The 27,647-nt window shown below is 38.3% G+C and overlaps 1 protein-coding gene across 1 annotated transcript; it reads right to left on the bottom strand.

Annotated features, from left to right (window-relative positions):
* Positions 1–27,495, bottom strand: aldh1a2 (aldehyde dehydrogenase 1 family, member A2). Its single transcript, XM_051115766.1, has 13 exons — positions 27,218–27,495; positions 17,117–17,221; positions 16,498–16,638; positions 14,146–14,275; positions 11,441–11,502; positions 10,450–10,578; positions 9,978–10,091; positions 3,566–3,668; positions 2,735–2,919; positions 2,265–2,429; positions 2,014–2,171; positions 173–247; positions 1–84 (listed from the first exon to the last, which is right to left on the bottom strand). The coding sequence occupies exons 1-13, from the start codon at positions 27,332–27,334 to the stop codon at positions 12–14; spliced, it is 1,557 nt and encodes a 518-aa protein (XP_050971723.1). The 5' UTR covers positions 27,335–27,495; the 3' UTR covers positions 1–11.
* Positions 27,496–27,647: the final 152 nt, after the last annotated feature.

The following is a 27,647-nucleotide window of genomic DNA, read 5'->3' as shown; positions in this document are numbered from 1 at the left end:
ATAGTTGTGCTTTAAGATTTCTTCCCTGACATCTTCATTGTAATGGTTTTCAACTCTGTGTACTCTTTCAGTCCGATCTCACCCCTGGAAAATGAAGAACAGCGATGTCAGCGGAAACACAAATGTACAGAAAGCATGATCGTGATGTTGTATGATTTATAAATGCACTTACAGTTCACGACCATTGCCGGACATTTTGAATCCTCCAAAAGGACACTGGCAGCTCAGTGCATTATAACAGTTGATCCTGCACAACAAAAAATACATTGTACAATCTTAGTGATTTCTTGATATTACGTTCAGTTCTGTAAAATTATACAGAAAATAAGTTTTCTAGGCATTACGGTGCGGTCACATTAGTGCATTTTTTTAATCTAAACCTTATTAAAAAAGTTAACATCTGCCAGTAGGTAAGAAAAATGAACTGAACTCAAAAGAAAACAAGCATAAAGTCATTTCATTTTGATGAATCTTTTAGAAAACAAGACTGTGTATTTTATGTCATTTTGATTGTCAAGTAAATATATCTTGATTTAAAAATGTTTGGCTATTTCAGTTAAAAATTTAGACAAATGTACTTGTTTAGAAAACTATTAAGGTGTGCATATAACTCAGTGATATTAGGGCCCAAAACTATGGAAGCCTTTAGGTAATTGCATCTTTTTATCTCACAATTTTGACTTTTTTCATTAGAATTGCGAGTTTATATTTTGGAATTGTGACTTTTTTCTCATAATTGCGAGTTTATATCTAGCAGTTGTTACTTTTTCCTCAGAATTGCATGATATCAACTAGCAATTGCAAGAAATAAAGTTGCAATTCTGAAAAATAAAGTCAGAATTGCAAGATATAAACTCAGAATTATGACTTTTTTCTCAGATTTGCGAGTTTATATTTTGCCAATGTGACGTTTTTCCTCAGAATTGCGAGTTTAAATCTAGCAGTTGTTACTTTTTTCTTAGAATTAAGTGATATAAACTCGCATCTGCAAGAAATCAAGTTGCAATTCTAAAATATAAAGCCAGAATTGCAAGATATAAACTCAGAATTGTGACTTTTTTTTCTCTGAATTGTGCGATATAAACTCATAATTTGTAGTTTATATCTTGCAATGTGACTTTTTCCCTCAGAATTGTTTATATCTTGCAATTCTGACTTTTTTTTTTTCAGAATTGCATAATACAAACTACAATTGTGAAAAAAAAAGTTGCAATTCTGAAAAATAAAGTCAGAATTGCAAGATATAAAATTTTGACTTTTCTCAGATCTGCGAGTTTATATCGCAATTGTGAATTTTTCAGAATTGTGTGATATAAACTCGCAATTTGCAGTTTATATCTCGTAATTGTGACTTTTATAATATAAGTTCATATATAAGATATAAGCTTGCAATTGGGAGAAATAAAGTTACAATTCTAAGAAATAAAGTTAGGATTGCGAGATATAAACTCAGAATTGTGACTTTTTCCCTCAGAATTGCGAGTTTATCTCTCTCAAATATGACTTTTTTCTCAGAATTGCATGATATAAACTTGCAATTCGCAATTCTAATTCTGACTTTTTTTCTCCAAATTCTGAGAAAGTCAGGGTTGTGAGATATTAACTCAGAATTGTAATTTTTTTCTCAGAATTACAAGTTTATATCGAAATTTAGTGATAAAATATTGTGATATAAACTCGCATTTCTGGCTCTTTTCTTAGAACTGCATGATATAAACTTGCAACTGCAAGACAGTCACAATTGTGAGATTAATTTCCTTTTTTTCAGAATTGCGAGTTTATATCTCACAATTTTGAGAAAAAAAGTCAGAATTGTTAGTTCATATCATGCAGGTTTGAGAATAAAAGTCAGACTTGCAAGATGTAAATTTGCAAAGATAAAAAGTCAATTGCAAAGTCATAATTGTATTTTTTATTCAGTGGCAGAAACAGGCTTACACACAAGACAAAACAAATGTATGGCATTTGTGTTTTATTATGTGTGAGGGTCTGTTGATGTAATATAACTCTTACCAGACAGTGCCGGCTTGCAGAGCTGCAGAGACCGTCATGGCCTTGTTGAGGTCTGTGGTGAAAACCGCTGCTGCCAGACCATATTCTGTGTTGTTGGCTCTCTCAATCACTTCTTCAATAGTTTTAAACTTCATGATCTGCTGAACTGGCCCAAATATCTAAAACAAAGTTGTTGTTGTTTTTTATTATAATCCTTTGACTCAGTATTTACACATTTGGAGATTCATTACTCAGAGATCAAGAAAGCTTACCTCCTCCTTGGCAATGCGCATGTGGTCCTGTACATCAGAAAAGACTGTGGGCTCCAAAAAGAAGCCTTTAGAAGGAGGAGCTTTGCCGCCACACTCCAGTTTAGCTCCTTCAGTGATGCCGCTCTGAATCAGCTCCAGTACACGTCTCTGGTGCTCTGCACTTATCTGACACAGTCAACAAAGAGATGATCAGCTTCTGAATCTTGTGCCTTTATTTACTCTGACTACTAAGTATCAGACTTTTTAATAATACATTGGGTAGTTGATGTAGATAATACACTGTCTTGGATTCTGTGATGACTATAAAGTTCAAAAGAACAACCTTTATTTAAAATAGAAATCTTTTCTGTCTCTTTTAATCAATTAACTGCTTCCTTGCTAAATAAAAGTACATTTTACTGAACCCAAACTTCTGAATGTTAGTATATATTACATTATTTATGATATTTAAGCAATTAGATGGGTCTAACCTGAGGTCCCTGCTCAGTGGTTGGGTCGAAGGGATTTCCCACTGTCTTTCTCCTTGCTCTCTCGACACTCCTTCGTACAAACTCGTCATAAATGGGCTCCTCCACAAAGATACGGGAACCAGCAGTGCAGCACTGACCGTTATTGAAGAAAACACCCTGATGGGCCTGTTCGACTGCCAGCTCAACTGAGAAAGAGAGAGAAAACACATTCTTAAACATCTGCCAGCAATGCACTATTGTTTAAATAAAATAAATCACAGCCCAAACAACAGGTGATAAATGAGAAAAAGTATTCCCTACATGCCAATAATCATTTATTAATAGACTTGGAGCCATAAATTTCTAGTTAAGCAGCTGTAACAAATCGCTGCCCTGCTTTTTCTGCTGTTTATGCATACATACACATGAGTATGTGCATCTGTGTGGGATAATGGACACCTGGGAAAAGGGTGGCAGGCTGTGGCATTTGAAGGGTTAATGGGAGCCGGCTGATTTACGGCTGTGGTGTGATGCGTCCGGGCAGGGTCCATTCGGCTGATTTACGGGGGCCGTGCTCACGGCTGCTGAAAACATTTAAAAGCTCTGACTTATGCCTTGGTTTGGTGGGCTACTTAGAGACAATAAGGACCAAGGGTTTAGGAAGTGAGTTAAGCTCATTTGAATGTACATGGGCCTCTCGGAAACATAAGACGCTTAATTTTTCTGCCCAGACGCAGCTCTGAAAGATCACTGAAGGTCTTTGATGTCAAGTGACAGAGAGTAGCACCTGTGCACAAACTGTTGCGGTGGGACAACAGGAGGGCAGCCGTAAAACAGTGTCTGAATACTTACAATCAGCATCTGCAAAAATGATGTTGGGACTCTTTCCCCCGAGCTCTAGGGTGACTCTCTTCAGATTGCTCTTTCCTGCTGCTTCTTGGATCAGCTTGCCTACCTGTGGAGAGAGAAGAGCTGCTTTAATCACCGGGACGTCGCAGAGGAGCCTTACTAAATCTCAACATCAGTGGGATGCTGTCGTTAATAAATCCTGCCGCATGAGAAGCCCCTCTTCAACAAGGCAACCAGCACCATTATCAGGCCTGTGAGATTCGGCTCACATCTTAAATATCTATTAGCGCATACAAAGAGAATGGAATGTCCTTCACGCAACAGTATCTGCCGGTTAATCGAGAACAGGAAGAACTGACCGCAGGTTTGTGTAGGATGCTCGACACTGTTTGGAGCCACAAAATAACAGACCTTTAAAATGCATTTATTGGCTTTGTTAGTGCATAAATGAAAGCATGTGTAGTGATTATTGGTCTGCTTCTGGTTTCTCAGAGCTTAAAAAGCACGTTTTCGTTTTAACAAGTCTACTGTTTGATAATTCCATGTCGTTTGCTGCTCTTCCCTGAATCTGTTCTCTTCCAGCTGAATTTCACACTTCTTTTCACCTAAAGTTTCACATTAGCGCTGGACTGGCTCTCATCTTACATGCTATTCAGGCCTGTGTAAGCACTGCAGACATCGCACAGCTGCTGTCCGTGGCCTTGCTTCACATCATAGAGAACATTATGCTCACGTCAAACTATTCTTTTCCAACTGCACGTGTGTGTGTGTGTGAGAAAAGCCATCGCACTCTTCGCAGCCAATTCAGCGCTTTAGAGTCTGGTGAACAGCACTCCTAACCATAAACAAACATTTGTACATTTTTCCTTTCCGCAAAACATACTTACTGACAGTGAATATTTTCTCTATCTGTTTTTCATCAGATAGCGGAAAGAGAAAGGGAGAGGGAGAAGACGAAGGGAAAACAATCCTCCTCAGTTCCCTCTGACGCTCTCGCTCAGTGGAAAAATGAAAGCTAGACTCTTTGCACGAATGTAAATGCCTACTTCTCACAGATACTATACGTATATGAGTTTGTCTCAGTTTTGGAAAGCTACTTTAGTTTTTCAAGCTACAATAACGTCATAATTTGAAGTAGTTATGCTATAGCAAAACTACTCTTTTGAAAAAGTGGTCAGCTACGCTACAAGCTCCTAACATTTAGGCTACAAAAAGGCAGTGATTTTTTAAAAATATACACTACTGATTTAATGTTTTAAATCAGTAAAAAGTATTATTGTAGTGTCACTAAGACTGCATGTAGTTTATCAAACATACTGTAAACATTTTTTTAAATGCAATTTATTTTTGTGATGTCAAAGCTGAATTTTTAGCAGCTATTACGCCAGTCTTTAGTGTCACACGTTCCTTAATAAATCATGTCAATATGCTGATTTGTGATTATTACCACATTTAAAAACTGCTGTGCTGCTTAATACTATTTTGGAAATTGATTAATAAAAAGATCAACCATTTATTTGAAATGCAAATCTTTTATAACAGCATTTACATGTCTTTATCGTCACTTTTGATCAATTAAATGTATCCTTGCTGAATGAAAGTATTAATTTACTTAAAAAAGTCATACTGATGTATAACTATCCAATAATATTTATGCCTAAAATTCATAATTCACTCTTTTTTTCTGTTTTTGAATGAATAAATATTTTAAATTGAACTTAAATTGAAGATATAATGTATTACAACACACATTATGATTAATTATAATGCATTATACCCTTTGATAACCCTTTACAAGGCATTATAAAGGTTTTAAGTAAAGTGTTACCAAAAAAAACAACTAAAATTGCATGACATGAAACGAAATAGTGCTAATTTGTTCAAAACAGCTGAGCTTTTGTCAAAAAATGTTAAGTTACTAGTGCCGCAATGTTTAGTTACTCTTGGCTGGTCTGCAATCATGACCATAATTGTGACCATGGACCAAAAAACCAGTCATAAGGGACAATTTTTGGAAATTTGAGATTTATCATCTAAAAGCTTTCCAATAAATAAGATTTCTATCGATGCATGGTTTGTTAGGATATGACAATATTTGGCCGAGATACAACTATTTGAAAATCTGTAATCTGAGGGTGAAAAAAACTATTAAAAAAAATCAAAATATTGAGAAAATCACATAAGTTGTCCATATGAAGTTTTTAGCAATGCATATTACAAATTAAAAATTAAATGTGGATATATTTACGTTAGGAAATGTACAAAATATTTTCATGGAACATGATCTTTACTTAATATACTAATGATTTTTTGCCTAAAAGAAAAATTGATAATTTTAACCCATACAATATAATATGTATTGTTGGCTATTGCTACAAATATACCCGTAGCTACTTACGACTGGTTTTGTAGTCCCGGGTCACAATTTGTGTAATCTAATATTAATTATACTACTACTAATAAAACAAATGTATAAAATGTTTAAAACCATTTAAAATGTGGTTTTTGATTCATATAAGATGAAAAAGAAATCACACTGCACACTCGTCAATGCACACATGCTCCACAAATAGCAGCACTGGGCAGGTCATACACCATACACTAGAATGCCTCACTCCCTTGTCCCTCCACCCACCCCTGGTCTAGTCCTCCCTTATACACGGCTGAAGTGACTCAGAGTCTGTGTATGTACACACACGCACAGCATGAGAGATCTGGGATGCCTAATCAAGTCCAGATTAGAGCTCAGCAACACCCACAGCAGCGGTGCTGACGAGAGGAGAGGAGCAAAACTCTGTGTGGCCGCAGCCAGCGAAGAGGAAGGGCGAGAGGGTGGGGTGTATAGTGATGAGTTTCCTGTGAAAGTCAGTCAGTGGAAGTGTGGGTGAAGACGGGTGGGTTGGGACCGCTTTCACAGTGACGCTATGATCATTTGAGGATTTGTGTGGCCTGTTGATGTTTCTTTCTCAGTCACTGCATTCTTGCTTTATCAATGACATTTTGATTTAAAGGAAAGAAATAGTCATCGCAGTCATCAAAATAGCAGAGAACTGGGAAATGACTTAACTGTCATTTCCCACAAAAAGAAACATCTGTTGCATTTCAACAAGTGCTTTTCAAGGACACAAGATTAGTTTGTTTTCGGATGAAACAACACACTTCTGTTTGTTTGAGAAGTCTTATGTCCACACACAGAGCCACACGCAATTCTCTGTTTCTTTAACAATAAAGATAAACACTAAGTACACTCACACTACCGTTCAAACGTTTCAGGTCAAAGTTTGTAATATTTTTCGAGGATGTCTCTTATGCTCACCCGGGCTGGATTTATTTGTTCAAAAATATGGTAAAACGGCAACATTGTGAAATATTACAATTTAAAATAAGTGTTCTATATGTTAATATATTTAGAAAATAATGTATTTCTGTGATGGCAAAGCTGAATTTTCAACAGCCATTACTTTTAATATCTTAAGTGAGCCCTTGGAAATCGTTACAATATGCTGAATTAGTGCTCATAAACTTGTATTATCATTATCAATGTTGAAAACAGTTGTCCTGCTTCATATGATTTTGGAAACTTCTACAGCATCTGTTAATCTTAGTTAAGGTTCATTTCAGGATTTACTAATGCATTATTAAAATCACAAGTTGTCTTTGTTAACATTAGGTAATGCACTTTGAACTAACATGAACAAATAATGAAAAACTTTTTATTAACTAACATTAATAAAAATAAATAAATGTAGCAATAAATTGTTCATTCATGTTTGTTAATGCATTAACTAATGTTAACAAATAACAACTTATTGTACCATTTATTTTAACCATTTATTTGAAATAGATTTGTTTAATGTTAACATGTATACAAATGTCTTAACTGTTACTTTTGATTAATTTAACTAATTCTTGATAAATAAAAGTATTACTTCCTTGAAAAGAATTTACTGACCCAAAACATTTGAACAGTAGTGTACATGCACTTCAAAAGTTCAGTAAATTACTGAAATCATTACAGTTTGCTAGAATAACAAACCCAGCTAACGTGATTGTACACATCATGTGCTTCATTTCAGGTAATTTATGTATTTAATCCTTCATATATTCATGTATTCTTAGACAGAGAGATGAAGACTGTTGCTCCACTGAGGTAAAAACCCACCGTAGCTCAATTATAACCGGGCAAGTAAACAAACTCACTTTTCCGGTCAAGCTAATGCCATCATAAGCCTTAGCTCTGTCTATTCTAAACATCACAAAATACACGTCAATTAATAACATGCTGCATGTGTAAGAACAGATCAAAACATACACTGAAATATTTCGATTTACGAGAGGCTGTAATTGAATAAAGGGCTTAAGGGTTCTTACCAGCGGGGCAAGTGTAGCTAGAAATAATCACTGTTTAAAATACGCTGTCACAGCAGAGTTATGTCGCCGTCAGTGAGGCCTGTTTTCAAGCGCTAAATTCTCTGTGCCTAACATGGTGCCTATTTTCAGTCCCTGGTTTTCTATTAAATTTATACAGTTGGCTTCAAAGAGTCATTTTTCCTCCAGGGCCACAGTGTAACTGTCTGATGCGTAGAGCTCAATAGAGAGGGTAGTCATTATATAGTATGCACAGGACACTTATAAAGCGTAAATGAACTCAGGTGTCCAACCAGACTGGCACGACATTAACAGCACATATGAAGCGGGGGCATGGTGTCCATTTCTTCTTTTGTTCTGTGCTTATGACAGACCACCTGTGGATTAACATCTCATTCCCACCTCCACCTAAAACCTGTTTATTAGAAATAATTTTGGAAAGCCAGGTGGTCCACTGAGCAGAGCGAGTGTAGTATGAGACAGCAGACAGTCCCCCCTATAAACACAACTTCCTCAGGCTTCTCATTATAGTCACCCACAGTAATGGGGTATAAATGCACTAACCCTTCACTGTCAGAAAAAATGCAAATATATTGTACCTGTAGGGGTACAGTAGCTTGTCACAAGTGGCAGTACCCTTCTATATCCACCTCTAAAAGGTGCTTATTAGTACCTTAAAGTAGTAATACATACTCTGAAGGCCCTAATATACAAGTGGAATTGAACCCTGTTGAAAAAAAACAGCATATGCTGGTTAGGTATGTTTTGAAGCATGGTAGCTGGTTTGAGCTGGTTTAAGCTGGTCCTGAGCAGGAGCTAGTTGCTAAGGACCAGTACATGACCGACTTAAACCAGGTCATAACCATCTTGAACTAGCTCATGACCAACTAAGGACCAGCTTAAACCAGCTCAAACCAGCTACCTTGCTTCAAAACATACCTAACTAGCATATGCTGTTTTTTTCAATAGGGAAGAACTGGTGTGACCTAATTTTAAACAAAATCAGGCCAAAATGGAGTTTGTTTCAGGTGTTTGAAACAGCTTGCCAAAGTTCTGGCTGGTAAACACCTTCAAACTACCATTGGCTTACATAAAAGGTGCTTTGTTTCGACATGAAAATCTCCTGTCCATTTCTTCTGTTTAGTTCATTGAGGTCAGACAAGAGTAAACATATCCACATCGCTATAATCACATGCTTTCTTATCTGATGTTTTCTCACTGCTTTCATTTTTGTTGCGTTCTTTGTTTTACACATAAGCGAAGAATGACAGGTCTTTGTTGCAAGTATGTTGGGGCTGTTAAGGTCTACTATGAACCTTTTAGGAGAAACAAAGTACAAAGTTGTCCCTTTAAGGGTGCTGTTGTACCTTTTAAGAGATAGTTCACCCAAAAATGAAAATTCTGTCATTAATTACTCACACTCATGGCATTCCAAACCCATAAGACATTCGTTCATCTTGGGAGCACAAATTAAGATTTTTTTGATGAAACTGCAAAGAAAACAAAAAATAATTACTTTATTCTCAGGTCAGTCGACCTGTGTTTACAAAAGTACTCCTGTGAACACTCGTCAAAAACTGATAGGGAAGAGCAGAAATTGTTGAATAAAGTCCTTATTTTTGTTTTCTTAGCACACAAAAACTATTCTCGCAGATTCAAAAAAATAATTTTGAACCACTGATGTCACATTGACTATTTTAACAATGTCCTTACTACCTTTCTGGGCCTTGAACGTGGTAGTTGCGTTGCTGTCTATGCAGGGTCAGAAAGCTCTGGGATTTCATAAAAAATATCTTAATTTGTGCTCTGACGACGAACAAAGGACTTACGGGCTTGGAACGACATTCGAGTGAGTAATTAATAAAAGAATTTAAATTTTTGGGTGAACTATCCCTTCAAAGGTACAATTTTTGCAGTTTGTGGACTTCACTGATGCCTGCGAGTCCACATTAAGAGTGTCATTCGAGATGGGGTCTATGTCACACCGGCGGAAATGAGGATGAGGGAAGAGGGTGTGATTCTTCCATTTGTCCAATAGGAAAATTACCTCAGTCGATCCTGTGAACGCCACTTTGTCTATGCCCATGTGCGAAGCGATCGCGGCTCCCACGGTTGGCCCATAGCCTGGCAAAATATTGACGACTCCTGGTGGAAACCCAGCCTGTGAAAACAGTATGAGAGGAAAAAGCTTTAGACGAGAGCTGAGCCAAGAACACCACAGGTCGTGGAGGGGGAATCCAGACCCACCCCGACCTCCCTACAGGCCTTGTAGAAGAGAGGATGGACAGAACATCAAAAGGAAGAGAAGAGAATCCAAGAGAAAGGGAGAGGCAGAACAACAAAGGTCTGTGTGCACTGGGGAACGACTGATGAAATATCACTCATTTGCATGAATGTGTGTTAATGTTGCTTTTGTATCACTTTGATCATTTTAGCGCTGTATTGTGAATTTATAGATTGACAGATGTCATGTTTTTTTTCTTTATTCAAAACAATGTTGTGTAATCATTTTGCTGTACCTCTTTGATCAGGGCACCAATGTAAAGGCAGGTGAGAGGGGTCTGCTCAGCGGGTTTCAGGACAACAGTGTTCCCGCAGCTCAGTGCTGGCCCCAGTTTCCATGCTGTCATCACCAGGGGGAAGTTCCACTGTACAGACATAGGTCAGGAACTTACTGTGGGAGCTCATTCATCTTTTTGTTTCTTGAGAGCATAACTCCTTCACTAATGAATCCTACACATTCATTTAGAAACTGAATGATTCTGAAACAGAGTCACACCATCTTCTGTATCACTTCAGTTTGGTAATCTGTGCCTGTCATTCTCCAACAATGCTCAATGCTAAGTCATGTGATAAGGTCTAGAGTGGTAAGACTTCATCATCACAATCTATTTTTTTGCTTCCTCATTTCTATTTCTGTCCTTCAAGTATACCTCTCACTCAGCCATGGTTTTCTCTTCCATTATTCCTCAGTTCCTTTTTCTACCTCACTGGCATTGGCCATGACCTACTCCTGCCAGTCCATTTGTTGCCAACCATACACTGACTAATAGGAATCTTTTCTACAGTATTGCGAAGTACATCTGAGTTGAACAAATTAGGGTGGGGACTTTAATCTATTGCTTGTTGATTGCATGGACGCATCTGAATGCAAGTTTGCAGAAGTTTATAAAAAGGGAAGGGTTTGAGCAGAATAAATAAGAAAATGGAGAATTCCATCAAATGTCACTAAAAATAAGTCTGTCGTTTTATCGGAAGAGTTATGACAATTTAATTTAAAATTACAGGGCCAAAAATAATATGCATGGATGAATCATTCACAATAATATCAATCACATGAATTTATTAGATTAGAATTTTAATTTCATGCCAACTTTGAGGAAAGGAGAGCTTTCCCAGAAACAAGCCAGTCATCCCTCACTAAGGGGTTTAAATACCTCCCCATTAAGGACTGAGAATTTTTAAGCAAAAAATATTAGAGAAAATCTAAAATAGGGCCAAAACACTCACAGGAATGATCTGTCCACAAACTCCGACTGGCTCGTGTCTGGTAAGGGTGAAATAGCCTCCATCTGTGTGACAGAAAAACAAAAGGAATACAGTAACCCCAGGGTAAAATGGTGTCAAATACACTTCATACTTGTGCTTAAAAAATAAATCAAGACTAATACAATTAAATAAAAGGTGAAAATAAATGAGCTGACAGTTTTCAGTCAATAGAACTTTAGATCATATCACTGTCTACAAAAGACCCTGTTTTTGTCTTACGGCTACATGGAAAAGAGTACGATCACTCCATCCCTCGCTGTGGAAACATGCAGTTGGCGTAAAGCATCTGGACGAGAGGCATGCCAGTGATTCATCTCACTTGGTGGCCAGATAAGAGAAGGCCAAAAACACACATTCTGTTTGTTTGTGCTGTAATTCTATTATGGATGAGATTGGAAATGAAATAAAGCAAATCACTGTGAGTTCCCTCTATGCAAGTTTGGTTTAGCAAGACAACAAAGGCCCAGTGCTGAGCTCCAGCGTTGACAGGGGGATTTACAGTGCTTTTCCCCTCCATTCTTCATTTTTATTTCTCCTGCTGTGAAAATCGTATCATAACAGCATGCAGCAGCATGGGCGCTTGTTTGTGTAAGATGAGAGAGTGAATATGAGGGGGGGCGTTATCAAATACAAGAATGATTGGAGAGTGTGCGTTGTATAAAGGACCGTATTAGAGCGCGATGCTGGTGACAGACAGTGTTGGAATGCACAATAATTACACGGACGCCCGACGGCGGACACCTCTCTCGATTCCCTCTAACCCGTGTGGCCCATGTGACAGAGGGGCCCTGAAGGGCGGCTCCACGATCTCCCCCGCGCACACATACTTGCACACTAATGGCTGCACCGTGACATCAGAGCTGCAAGTCTACTGCTGTCCCGTAGTCTCCAGGCTCCCTGCCGCGTTCCTTTCAAACAACTAAATTAGCCAGAACAGACCCCCAGTGCCCCCCCCGTGCCCCGTAGTGCCCCCCGGCCCCGTAGCTGTCACTGTGCTCCACCGATGGCAGCGCTCCACAGGAGGGCGGCCATTAGCACTCAGATTTATAACTGTTACGGGACCTCGTCTGTTTACCCTCAGTGCACCTTCATAACCCCACAACATCTCCTGCAGGCCTCAGAGAAAACACAGCTCTGCCCCGGCTTAGAGCTGTGGTCTCTCTGCTCAAGGTCAAACTTCCTAATTCCTAAAAAGTCTAGGATGGGCCTGTTCCTAAAGGTCTGGTCTGCAGTCACATAATGACAGTTTCCAGTCTAGCGCGCCTTTGTCTACGTCTGCTTCTGCACTGCCGTGTCACCAGCTTTTGTAATCATACATTTTATATCAGTGACATTATGTGATTTTGGATATGGAACATGAAAACCCCAAAATTTAATAATGAATATACACTTTTTCAATGATTTTTTTTATGCTCACCAAAACTGCATTTATTTGATCAAAAACACAGTAAAAACTCTTATATTGTGAATTAAAATTGCAAATTTAAAATGCAACTTGACTTTTCTGTAGTTAACATAGAAAATTGCAACTTTTTATTTCCCGTCGATCTTAATACACAATGTAACTACAGAAGAGTCAAGTTTTAAATAGGAAAAATATCAAAACTCTGGTCATTTTTGAGCGAGATGCTAACGGTCTAATCGGATTCAATGATCTATGCTAAGCTATGCTAAAAGTGCTACCGCCAGACCAGGAGATCGGCTGAATGGATTTGAAAACAGTAAAACTCAACTGTTTAACTCTAGGGGAGTTGGAAAATGAGCCTATTTCCAAAAAAAAGTGGTGTTCCTTTAAAATAAAGCAATAAGCCTCAAGATGCCGTGGTTTACAGTGAATTTATAACAGCTAAGGGGCATTGTTAGGCACAGTGCGAAGCGGAACTCCCTTACCTGTTAGAAACTCACACATATACAGTTGTGGTTTCAAAAAAGTGGTTGCAAAGTAACACACAGAAGTAAACAAAGGTGAATGTTTGTAGAGTAATTTACATAAGCTTTGAACGTGGCTCAGCCAATCAGAATCAAGGACTGGAACTATCCATTTTATAATAAAGCAATAAGCCCCAAGAAGCTGTGGTTTACAGTGAATTTATAACAGCTAAGCGGCATTGTTAGGCACGATGCAAAGTAAAGTGCCTAAAACCCCCTTAGCTGTTATAAATTCACTGTAAACTACGGCTTCACAGGGATTAATGCTTTTATAAAATGGTTATTCCATTTAAATAGTATGGTTTCACAGAATTAAACAAAGCAAATAAAGTGTACTGATATTAATAAAAACATTATTCTTCCGACCAAACAATGTAGTTCCTCAGAAGCGGTTGTGGTTGCATCAAAGTATATTGGAAATCTAAAATGAAATGTCAAATAATTACAGTACTTATATTCTCTCAGTTTTACCCCAAAAAAAGTATCCACTGCTTTATTATTTCTGTTTGTAAATGCTTGTTTGCTGTGAGTTGAAACTTTGCATTTAGGCTAAAGTTTGTGGTTACTAAAATGCTTAAAAATGTCTATAATCTACTTTTAAGACCCCCAAACTTTTGTTTTGATATCCTTTGATATCCTTAGGGTGGTCAGACCTCCCACCCCTTTAAACTCCCCCATAATTTGCATGCTGCCTAATTCTACGGTGAGGATTTATGACAGGATGAGCATCAGCTTACCAGTCGGAATCGTGGAACCATGGATCTTATCTGCCCATCCAGCAAAATATCGAAAAGTTTTAATGGTTCCCTGAAGATCCACAAAGAAGGAGGACAGGAAAGGTTTCCCAGTGTCCAGAGACTCCAGGGTCTGGGAGGAGAGAAGGAAGATGAGAGTGTGGGCGTGTGATGAAAAATCACTCATAGAGATTAAACCTGACACCCCCCATGCTGCATTCAGACTAAGCATATCTAAAGCACACACTTACATCTGCTCCCCTAGGAAACATGATACTCATATAGGCATCACCAGAGACCTGACTTTGTTATCTCTGTGTCAGCTAGCCATGATTTCTTATCGACGTGGGATTAGATTGATAAAAAGAGTGATCGTAACCACATGGACGTCACATTTCTCTTTCAAAGCAATTTGCTCCGACACTTGTTCAGAGCTGGATAGAGAAAATCTGTTGTTTCAGTCCATTTAAGACAAAGTCTAAACTGTAACATGAAAGAGATTTACTCAAAATGGCTACAGCGCGCTTCGGAGAGCTGCATGTACAAACATAGCACTTTTGTTTCTGAATCTGTCTCTTTAGACACATCTCCGTGAGTGGGAAGTAAAAGCAGATGTCCAGGGTGGAAGAACGCCGGAGATGAAAGCACGTCACAGAATGGAACAATACCTCTCTTTTACGTTTCGCTCTTAACCTAAGTGATCGTTAGCGCCCAAAGGTCATGTGTTGTCATCGTCATGGGTTTCAGACATTTGCACGTCAAATCAAAACTGTTAAAAAAACAACAACTCCTACGGCTCCTGCCATGAAGCTTCAATAAGCCTGAGGCAGACAGACAGGCCCACTCATTAGACACTTGCTTATTGTTGTGAGCGTCTTTGTCTGCTCAGATAGGTCTGTCCTGTTAAATCTGATTCTCACTCACTGAAAACTGGCACTGACTAGAATGAGACTTGGTTTAAGTCTGGCCAGATGACTACTGGTTCGTGAGTGAAGGTGATAGTTATGAGGGAGTCAAGACTGATGTCAACAAAGAGAGCATGGGTCAGGCATTTTGTTTCCAAATGGGCAGAACCATAGAACCAATTATCAGATACATATTAAGGAAATCTAAAAACACGATGCAGGATCTATAAAGGAGACCTATTATGCCCCTTTTTACAAGATGTAACACCAGTCTCAGGTGTCCCCAGAATACTCCGCAGATCATTTATTATCATTCAAAATGCCTATTTTGAGTGGAAGCAGAAATACACTGTTTTCGTGCATGTCTCTTTAAAAGCAAATGAGCTGCTGCTCCCCACCCCCTTTTCCAGAATAGGCCTGTGCCTTTGCAGCTGGTAGCTCAGATACTTTGCTGGAAAACATCAGTTTGGTTTTGATTATTATGTCTATCTCACTGAAATCACGCATTTTAAAGCCATATTGATTTAAACTTCTGATATATGCTTTTCTGAGCACACACATCCGAAGCATGCGCACAGAAAGCTGCTGTCACACGGCATGTAAGTACTAAACTTAACTCTCTTTAATGTCTTATTGTGCTTAAACTGTCAAAATCATACAAGTTTATGTTAAAAACACACAAGTTACAGAAACAGTCGGTTATGTTCGTAAAGGTAAACAGCTGGAAAAGAAACCGCATGTTTACATTAAATCTGTGTAGCAGCAGCGTAATATACAGTAAAGAAATCAATACATCCACTGCTATTTTGTCTTCTCTGAGGCTGGGACTCTAAATGGTGTTCTGTGCTCATCTGTGCAGCCAGAACAGTTAGCATGCTTTGCTCGAACTTTTGCCATGGTGTTAGAACTGGTACACTGTTGTCACTTGTGAAAACACAATGGCGGCGCAGTGGGTGGAAACTTCAATTTAAGGGTCGGTAATATTATAATAAGACTCTCTCTCTACGTCAGGGGGAAGAAAAATCTGAGCGGCTCATTTTTCACAAGCTTGCAGAAAAAGGCTTACCAAAAAAAAAATACTGGGTTGTTCTTTTTCACGTTTTCTGTGTTGGTAGGTGCACCGGCGACCCGTTTATAGCACTTAAACATGAAGAAAGTCAGATTTTTTTTTATATGTCACCTTTAAAACCTGCAAAAAAGTGCTGTGTTTAATATATTGTTTTGGTATAAGGTGCAAAAACAATGTCTCTACCTGATGACATTTGGAATATTGGAATAAATATCCTGGTAATAAAACAAATTTGTGACAGCACTATAGCCTATAAAGAGCTATGCCCCACGTGTTAACATAAAGGTTGCATTATATCCAGAACTGGATTTTAAAAAGGTCCCCAACACACATTTAGAAGTTTAGTGTTTGCCTCTGACAAGTGTTAGTTGAAGTACTCACAGCAAGGTAGGCACTGTCTCTTTCCACCAAGTCAGCTAGCTTAAACAACAGCCTCCCACGTTCAGATGCATCCATCTTCCTCCATACTGAACCCAGAGAGAAGGCCGAACGTGCAGCCTGCACGGCTTTGTCCACATCAGCCTAAGAGAAAGGCAAAGAAAGGGGACCGAATAGATAGAGAGAGATAGAAACAAGAGAGCATTTAATGATATAACCTTATCCTGTAAACAGGTGTTTGTCCACCTCTGGGACAAATAAAATCCATTCATTCCGGATGAGTCTCAATGACTTCCCCAGTTGCACGTTGAGGGGGTCTCTGTTTCCTGTATCCATTCTGGTTTTCCACACTTTCTGCCTGATTTACAGAGAGGAACTACAGCCTCTAGCTTGCTTAACCACATTAGACTGAACTACAGCCCCCTCCCACCCTCCCTCTCTTTCAGTTCTGGATGCTTATTCATGCTGAGTGAAGGCTGAAAGTGAGAAGCACAATAGCGGTGCTGGACGACTAAATGTAGTCCAGCAGAGCAATTGTGCCAAACCTGTTTCTGGCAATGGTTTGACCAATTACCAAATACACACTAGCATGCTAAGAAAGCACACACACACACACACACACCTTATCTGCTTCCTGGACATCGCAAACCTTCTCTCCTGTAGCCGGGTTGTATGTGCTGAAGACCTTACCACTCACAGAATCATGCCATTCGTTATTAATAAAAATCTACAGGGAGAGAAGAGAAAGATATAGTTTAGTTTGAGGCATACTTTCAAAACAACAACAACAACAACAACTTTAAATCAGTGATGGACAGCAACAAATTGTGAGCATTTACTGAAATAAGGCAATAAACGTTTTTTTTTATTTTAGCTACAATTCTCATTTTGATTTAGTTTACTGAATTTAAGTTAACTAAAACTGAAATAATAATACAGAATATATACATATTAACATATTAAAAATAAAGGTCACAAACACCACAAAATTACTAAAACTTAAAATAAAAATGTACCAAAAAAATTAAAAATAATATTCAAAATATTATATAAGTTGTAAACGAATGCCAATTCTTTTTTGCTAAAACCTATTGAGTCAGATCATATATGCACTGGATGGAGCAAGACTCCAGAGCTCAATCGTATAAGCTCTATTCTATGTGTTCTATGTCTTCTTTTACTTATGATTTGGATACTTCGTCCAACACAACTTAAACTTGATGTAACAAAACAAGACAACTGTTTGCATGAGAATTAAGCCTTTTAATGCTGAATGTGTCAAACACCATCCAAAAATTGTGCATCTTTGGACCCATGAGGAATTAACGTGAGATAGTTAGTAACTTCATGATGATGCACAGAATTAAAAGAGACAGTGTTTCTCCCCCTGTGTGTTTCATGGTTGTGGTGTGAGAGGAATCTCTGGGAACCGTGTGCTATTGCAGGGCTGCCCAATATCACTCTCTTGGGAGTGATCCAGCAACCAGACAGAAAGAGGTGGGGGAAAGGGGAAAGGAAAGATAAATCCCTATCACACACACACACACACACAAATGCGCACACAGATAGAACTGCATACGTACACACACAAATGCGGAGATACACACCGACACACATTTCACAACATCACTGCTCGTTTACGAGATCATAAAACACGGGCCGCACTCTGGCTCTGGTGATGCGTTAAAAGAAGCGGCCCGTAAAACAACCGCCTCAGATTCCAAAAGATGGATTTTTCAAGCTCGATAAAGAAGAAAAGGAAAATACATCTTTCCCTATGCACACTAATTGTTTTCAAAGCACACAACATACACACGAGGCAAGAGTGATTTCAATATTCAGTTGAAGACTTATGGTACTTGACATAAGGAGTTAAAGCATCTACATTTACTCTTCCTGTCATCTGCATAGAGGAAGACGTCCGGTTCGAAGTGAACCGAGGCCCTGGGCCTCCTCAAACTCTCCAACATGTTTACTAATGTAAACTTACAGGCTTAAGTACAATTTAATTGGCTGTAAACCAAGAGGCGTGTTTACTTTAGAACAGGTATAAAATGCCAGTTGACTTGGAGGCGGTTCAAGCTGCCGCAGTCACTCCCACTCTGCATCTCCCCTAAAACTGGCACGAGTAAATCACTCCTGGTCAGGGTAGGTATCAGTCTGTACCATGCTGATTCCTCTCTGATACGTTTACATGAGACTCCCTACTCTCTCTCTCGCGCTCGCTCCTCACAGGCCTCTTGCATTAAGGGGGCCACCTTTAATCTGACTCTCATTTGGAGCACTTCATAAAAGTGTCAGTGGCCTCGTCGAGCCGAGGGCCTGTTACAAAAACAGAAAGCCCCATAGAGGAGCGAATTAGTTTTAAAATTTATAGAGGCCACTGTAGTGGAATGCCTTAAATCAGGGGCAGACTGTGACAGGCCAGTGGGCCCGGGAAGAATGCAGACGGTGGGTAGCTTTATGCTCTTCGTAACCCCACACTTACGGCACCCCGGAATGGAGGAGAGGGGAATGCTGGGTGAGCCGCGGACTGGGCCACCATCTAAATCACGACTAGAAAAAGGCGACCATTAGAGGCCATTTGGCCCAGTCTTCCCTGAGCTCTGGGGGCTCTCGGACTTTTGTCTCTTCCCATTGAGAAAGTTGATAAAGAGCGACAGGCCCGTGCAGTAAATCAACTCTCAAGCTTTCTTTATACTTTGGCTTTGATTAAAGAAAAGGGATAAGAACGCAAGTGCAAAAGTGCAAAAATTCATATTGATCACCGCTTCTTTGCCGTAACCCTGCTGGAGGCTTCAGCAGGGCTGTAAAGAACTTGACTAATTGTGCTTCATTACTATACTTAAGCATTATTTGGAGGAATTCGTACTTTACTATCGAAACGGAACATTTCTAACACAATTACGTCGCTTTTTACTTGTTAGAAATTTTATTTAAACACCTGAAGTAAAAAACACAGTTCTCACAGGTCAAAATAAACTTAGATTATGCTAACTTTTACAAGCCAACACACCCATTTCAGTGTAGACACAGTTATAGTCCATATTTGTCCTTGTGTAGATATAATAAAAAGCATTTCTAAATAGGGACAAAGGGACTCGAGTATAAACATGGTCGACAAACGGTCTATAAACAATTATATTCAGTTGTCAAACAGCTAAAATATTTGCTGAATTTAAAGTTTATCAATTACTAGTGACAAGTTTCAAGATACTGGATATTTTTACAAGACATTTTTTTTAAAGAGGTTAACTTTAAAAGTTTTGAACATTACAAAAAAAAGCCTCAATATGCTGAGTTTAGTACTTTCTTTCACACCATATTTGTGACCCTGGACCACAAAACCAGTCGTAAGTAGCACGGGTATATTTGTACCAATGGCCAACAAATTTATCGATTTTTGTTTTACGCCAAAAATCATTAGGAAATTAAGTAAAGATCACATTCCATGAAGATATTTTGTACATTTATTGTACCGTACAACACCAAAACTTGATTTTTTGATTAGTAATATGCATTAAGAACTTCATTTGGACAACCTTAAAGGCGATTTTCTCAATATTTGGATTTTTTGCACCCTCAGACTCCAGATTTTTTAAATAGTTGTATCTTGGCCAAATATTGTCTTATCCTAACAACCTAGACTATACATCAATGGAAAGCTCATTTATTCAACTTTCAGATGATGTATAAATATCAATATCAAAAAATTGACCCTTATGACTGGTTTTTGTGGTCAAGGGTCACATTTTCTTTTGTTTGATTTTGCCAGTTTCAAAAGTAAAGAAACACTGTAATTATAAACAATGTAAATTTACTTAATTATTTCTTTGCTTTTGAAACTGAAAAAATAAGAGTAACTATATACTTTTTAAATTTTCACTCACATTCTTACCCCACTTTAACTTAAATTTTCTTTATTTTTAACAGCTTTAAGCTAAAAATATAGTAGAGTTTATTTGAGGCCGAGTGCTGGAAGAACTTTCAAACTTGAGTTGAGCATGAAAACTAACCGCCAAGCTGACAACTAGATTTTGTTTACGACAGTAGGGGGCCAGAAAATGTATTATCTTGTAAACAAAACAGCCACTTGATGCGGTACACAAACAGAAAGAGAAGCGCTGCCAGTTCGTCCTACGCTAACACATTGTACTACAGGCTGTTACGAAATCGGACAGAGTGCGGATAGGTTGAGATTTTACGCGCAGGCCACAGCGCAAGACAGCTGCAAACATTTAGAATCACTCCATGTTTTTTTATTCAAGCTGTCAGTCTCACAGTGCTGACTGCGCTCGTCTGCAAAGCTAATTAGATGGTGAGATATGCAGTGCCTATCATAAACAGATTGTGGAAGAGGGACCCACGGCGTAGGATGACAGCATCACTAGGCTTATGAGATTTTTATCACCAGCATTACTTCACACAGGAAAGAAGGTTATCGGCCACAAAAGCGGGAGGTCGACTTTGCTCCTCTGGGAGAGCTAGAGCTAGAGAGGAGTCGTTTTTGGGGGGGGGGTGACTCGAATGACCCTAGCAGTTGTAGAACACTGATCCGTTTCTCATCTGCCCCAGCGAGGTCTCTGGAGGCTTCGCACAACTGCAGGAGGAAGCGGAGCGGGAACGGGGACGGAAGATGCCAAAGCTCATGCTACAGCCAGCGAAACATCTGTTTGGCCGCCAGCTCCTTCTAATGGCTCAGACACATGAGGGATGTTTAATGGCAAACATTTCTTGGCCATTGTAAAAAGATTCTTTTTTATATGTGCGCTTTATCTGTGGTTTCGTGGAACAGGCCTGGGATTCCAGAGCCAGACGGATCCTAACAGGGCACCTGCAGCCCGGCTCTTGGTCTGCACAGGAAGTTTCATATCCTTTCCAGAGCAGCTCACTTTCACTCTGTAACTGGACACACTTCAAGATGTTGATAATTACTGACGTTACAGAAGGAGAGGGTGCTTAAAACATGGAAGTGAAACTGCATGTCATGTTCTCACTCTCTCTTTTCTGTAACATGATTTATTGGAAGTACAAGTTAAATGTCAAATTGTGCAAGATATTTTAGTCTACACAGGACGTTGACAAGGACGCCCCCACCGTCAATCTTAGTTATCATTACATGATAAAAGTGTAACAATGTGATTGTAAAGTGATAAAAGGCTCAATATAATAACCATATTATATTTTAAATAAAAACCATATTTAGTGTTATTTAAGTGTTTATTTTAGCATTTATCAATTTTAAAATGTCTTAAGAGTGTATATTGACAATAATTAAAGTATTCTGAACAAGTATGAACAATGAACAATAGCATACTTATATTAACTTAGTATCAGTTCAATATATTTGTGACACTGGACCACAAAACCAGTCATAGGTAGCATGGATATATTTGTAGCAATAGCGAACAAAACATTGCATGGGTCAAAATTATCGATTTTTTCTTTTATGCCAAAAATCATTAGGATATTAAGTAAAGATCATGTTCCATGAAGATATTTTGTACATTTCTTACAGTAAATATATCAAAACTTGATTTTTCATTAGTAATATGCATTGTTAATAACTTTATTTGGACAACTTTAAAGGTGATTTTCTCAATACTTTGATTTTTTTGCACCCTCAGATTCCAGATTTTCAAATAGTTGCATCTCGGCCAAATATTATCCTAACAAACCATACACGAATGGAAAGCTTATCTACTCAGCTTTCAGACGATGTATAAATCTCAGTTTTAAAAAATTGACCCTTATGACTGTTTTTTTGGTCCAGGGTCACATTAAATTAGAATTGCAAGTTAACAGATTATAGATTATTATTGGCCACCTTCACACAGCAGCAGAATACGGTCCTATAGCCTACACGGTTACATTCACACACAGTACGGTTATTTACGGGTGTGACAACCGCATTCTATAACCGAACTCACACCTGTAAAATTCCAGGACTCATAACCGGATTCTCGGAACACACACGCTGTGAGACCAGAACAGGACTGGACAACTAGTTGTCCATAACGTCATTCAGTGCGAAAGAGCTGCTCTGCCGCACAAACGCGCATCTATCGTGTGTTGCATGCTTATATTTTTGGATTTGGTAACTTACAGTGACGGAGAAATGAGCTGCTTGTCTCCACCGGAGCCGCTCCCGTCAGTTTTGTGTTTTGTACGCGGCTCAAACGCTCCGTTCTTCACTCAAATATAAAAGCTGCTGTTGGTTAATTAAGGTTTGATGATTGAACCATAAACTTCCTTTTATGTTTCAGAAATCATACAAATTGTAATATTTGCATTTTTGGATGAACTATTCCTTTAATAAACTGAACCATAAACACCACAGAAATATACAAATTGTAATATACTTGTTAGCTTATCTGTGCTTAAATTTAAATAAAGTAGATAGAACAAACATGCCATTGCTAATAATACAAAAACAAATCAAGTTTTCTGTTCCTGAGGGAGAAAAACAGTGCAAAGGCCAAAGATAATCAATGAGGAAGATGTGAAGAAAAGATCAAGAGTAAAAAAGGGGCAAAATTATAAGTCAAAGCAGAAGAGGGTGAGAGAGAGAGAGTCCTCACTGTGCCGCTTACAATAAATCAAGCTTCTCAGTGTATGCTCTACTTTGGCCGCTGTTTGATGTGAAGAAATGGTGGGTTTTGAAGTGAAAAACTCCAGAGGTATGGGACAGACTCTCGTAAGTCAGGGCCACTGACCCTAACAGTGAGACACGGCCATATATTACACCCTGCTGGACAGCTTCTAGAGCAGAAAACCCCCCTGACTCCCATCTGTACTATCTCATGCACTGACGGATTGATGGGGCCTACCTCATTCACTCAAGCTGTCTCCCAGATTAGCTTACAAAAGTCCTCACTTCAGTGAACACTACTGTCCTGGCTGGACGCTTAAGCCCTTAAAATATAAAGACATGTCCAGCAAATTGCTATCAAGTGTCTTTTTTTTCCATGAAGCTCTTAGTATAGAGAAACATACATGTGCACAGACAAATTACTTACTGTTATTTTATCAAGATATTTGGAAAAATCAAGATAAAGAAAGTCGTGCAGGTTTGGAACGACATAAAGGTGAATTATAGATTGAACAGTTAATCCGCATCCCAAAATTCTATGCAAAGATTATCTACATATACATTTTTATTGATAAATCCCACTGACTGCAAACCACATCTAATTCAAATGTGCAAATATTAGTTGCACGGCACAGGGGAAGGCCAGAGAGTAATATCCTGTCTCCTGTTTCCTATCTTCTTCCAGGTTTTAATCTCAAGAGTCTGCTTCACTTATGTGTTCTAACTGAATGGAGTGAGCAAATCATCACCCTGCCTGCTGGAATCCAACACCTCTCTTTCAAAAAGACTCCTGGGTCCTAATCAATTACACTGATACACACACCTATCAACAGAACCTTGCCTTTCTGTTTCTCTCTTCCATCCAAAGAGAAAAAAAAAAAGAAGAAGAGAAAACATCCATAACCAGCCATCACCGGAGACAAATTTATGGCTTCCTTAGTGCCATTATCAGCCCAGTGGGCCAGCAGACAGGGAAAGAGAGAAAGAGAACTCCTTTAGCAGACTAGCTCTCCCGTGACCAGTCAAACACGCACTCTTTATACACCGTGTGGAGTCAAAAAGAGATTCTGTAAGACTGTAAAGTATATTGAGCTCAGGTGTCTGCACCAAACAACAGGACTTTGAGAAATACCTGCATGATAAGCGGAAGCTCGGTCGTAAATGTTCAGTGGCATGGCAAGTTTCCTATCGGTCAGAAGTAACAAATGCAGGTGTAGTGACTCACATAATGGGCACAAATGTAATTGGTGGGGTGAAAAGTTTACTGGGGAGCACAAGGACCATGTTGTAGCAATTTTACTGTCATTTCACTGTGCAAGAAACAATCCAAACTATTCAGGTTATTTGGATTTAGCACTGAATGAAAAAAGGATCTGCAGTCACTTAGAAACTTAATCTATATTTTTAGAAGCTTATACACTACTAGTCAAAAGTTTTTAATGTTTTTTAAGAAGTCTCTTCTGCTCACCAAGCCTGCATTTATTTGATCCAAAGTACAACAAAAACGGTAACATTTTGAAATATTTTTACTATTTAAAATAAAAAATTTTTATCTAAATATATTTTAAAATGTCATTTATTCCTGTGATTTCAAAGCTGAATTTTTAGCATCATTACTCCAGTCACATGATCCTCCAGAAATCATTCTAATATTCTGATTTGCTGCTCAAAAAACATTATTATGTTGATCAGCTGATTTGATTTTTTCAGGTTTTCAAGGAAAGTCTTTTGAAATAGAAATCTTTTGTAACAAGATCCAGAAGACTGGAGTAATGTTGCAAAAAACTTAGCTTTGATCAGAGAAATAAATTACATTTTAAAATATATTCAAATAGAAAATAATAATTTTAAATGGTAAAAATATTTCCAAATTTTACTGTTTTTGTTGTCCTTTGAATCAAATAAATGCAGGCTTGGTGAGCAGAAGAGACTTCTTTAAGAACATTAAAAATCCTACTGTTCAAAAACTTTTGACTGGTAGTGTAAATGAGTATGGATCCTGATTTTTGCTTTTACTGATCCATGCTAAGTATCGGTTGAGCACAGTGATTTTACTTTTTAAAGAATTAAACAAAGACTAATTCAAAACTACAGCACTCATTATATTGAGTGTTAATCATATAAATAAGGCTTTCAATAAATAAAAGAAATAATCCAACATTATGCATATTTTTTAATATAATAAAAAGTAATAATAAAAATATCCAAAACATTACTATGACTGTGTCTAATTACCAGACGCTCACTAGAACAAACCATTAATTGCTGCAAAATATGTTTTGTAATGATTATTGTATTACCTAACTGAATTACTTGCCACTACCTCTCCCTTTCACTGCTTGATATTATTTTACTTTAAATGCCAGAACTGGATGTGATTCAGTATTTACATAAGTGGTTGACAGTGATAGAGGAATGAGATGTTAAGTATGCCCATTAATGATATTTCCATAACTCAGCGTCTCTGGCATAAAGCACTGCTCATTAACAGCACAGAAAACACAACTTAAGAAGTCTCCGAGGAATTTCGCTAAAATGGTTTAACCTCAGACTTGCACAAATAATAAAAAACTTGGCTCTGCGCTGACTACATTTGAAAGAATAGTATTGATTGGGCATATTTGGGCTGTTACATCAGAGCCTGTGCTGCGCTGCACCAGGCACACAAAATCAAAAGTGAGAGGGGGGGTGGGGAAAGAGAGAAAGAGACCAAAAGAAAGAGGAAGATGGAAAAGGGTGTGAAGGGAGTTCCCATCACTAATGCCCAAACTGGAACCCCACACACACCCATACAAGCAGCACACGAATTCCTGAGGATGAATCCTTCTCACACTCCCATGTGCTTCTGAAAGCAGGTTTGTGATGAGAGCACAAGATGCAGGGTGTGTGTGTGTCACAGGTGTCTCCAGCTCTTGCTCTGGCTGAACTTTACTCTCTTTACTACAGTGATAATTGGCCTGCACTGCACTTTGACTTTATCCCCTCACCTCACAGCAATAAAAGTATTATTGTCAAAACAAAACCGGCATAATTTCAAATGACCTTACCAACTAAACAAGGAAGATTATGTTTTTATGGAATGATTCAGCACTTCTTTGTCATTTTGATTAATATAAAATGACTAGCCTAAAATCACATATAACAGTGCTGAAACTTAACTACATCTGAATAAGTCCAAAATTACTTTTTAAAAGTGAATGTGAAAGCCCAGACTTTGACATGCTGGCAAGCTTTGCATTATAGTAGGTTATACTTGTTGCCAACCCTGCAGTTTTAGTGCTGTATAAAGTCTGTTTTAAATCTTCTGGGTTGCATTTAAAACAAGTGTCCATATATTACGCACACATGATCTGGCTTGCAGATAGTCACTGACGTTAAATAAAAGATGCGTTGTTCACAATAACGAACATAGGGCAGGTTTCTGAGTTGTTGTTGTTGTTTTTTGTCAAGAGCATAAAGAAATTATGAATAATTTAAATACTAGGCTGAACTATAGACTGTACCACAGAATTAAAAAAGAGAAAGAGGCGGATCTCTAACGCGCACCGACATGCCCAATGTATAGTACAGTCGTAAATAATAACAACCTGTTTAAGGCAAAACTTCTCAACTGGTTTATTTAAGATTATTAAAGCTCTATGGACTCTCATTTGTCACTATATCAAGATCGAGAAAACTTTGATGATCGATGTCCCTCTATTAGATAACATGCAGCATATCTGGACTTTCACACTCTTTCACAAATAAAGTCTTTGATTAGAAAAAACGGGGAATCTATATGCTTATTGCAAACGGCACATAATTATACTGCTTACCTAAAGAATAATCCATATAGCCAAAACTTGCTACTTGTTACCAAATGCATGTGCAGACAATCCTCGTGAACAAGTCATCAACTGCTGTACTTATGAGCCGTAATATCTTTAAATGAATACTGGTACAATCGGTTTAAATGAGCATAAAAATTCCACAAGTATGAGCCTGTTATCAATGCAACACGTTGCGTTTCTTGACCAGTGATTTGTTTGCGCGCAGTCACAACACATCAAACGTGTCATCTAATCGAAGTTTGCCTTCTCCGCTTAGGCAATTTTATGATTCTTGAAAGAAGTTGTAAAAAGTCTCACGAACCTTAGTGTACTTGATTTCAGGATTGGGTACCGGTGAGGGCACCAGATGAAGAGATGCCATGAGCGCAGCCGGGTCGTTCTTCAACTCTCCTGGCAGTTCAACTTTACTGGAGGTCATTGCGTCTCTTGAAGATGCCGGTTGGCTTTTTTTCTGCCGATTTGCGATTACTACTTTGGAATCCTTCCTGTGTTTATAACCAGGTGTCAGCCCTGGTCCATTTTTATTGGGCAGAGAATAGGGCCGTCCTCCTAATATAATTAAAATGGAGCATTTACATAAACGACTCTCTCTCCCTTCTGACCATACTGAGTGAGAGAGATACCACCCACTCTCAAGACAACAGTATGTAGGAGTATCACGATTTATCAAGAAGAAATTCAGCTGACAGGCAGTAGTAAACTGCACTGTAAAAATGTTTTGTCAGGTAACC

This window comes from Labeo rohita, chromosome 7, assembly GCF_022985175.1.
Source record: "Labeo rohita strain BAU-BD-2019 chromosome 7, IGBB_LRoh.1.0, whole genome shotgun sequence".
Lineage (NCBI taxonomy): Eukaryota > Metazoa > Chordata > Actinopteri > Cypriniformes > Cyprinidae > Labeo > Labeo rohita.
Note: the sequence above shows the minus strand (reverse complement) of the source record. Positions and strands in the feature narration are given on the sequence as shown.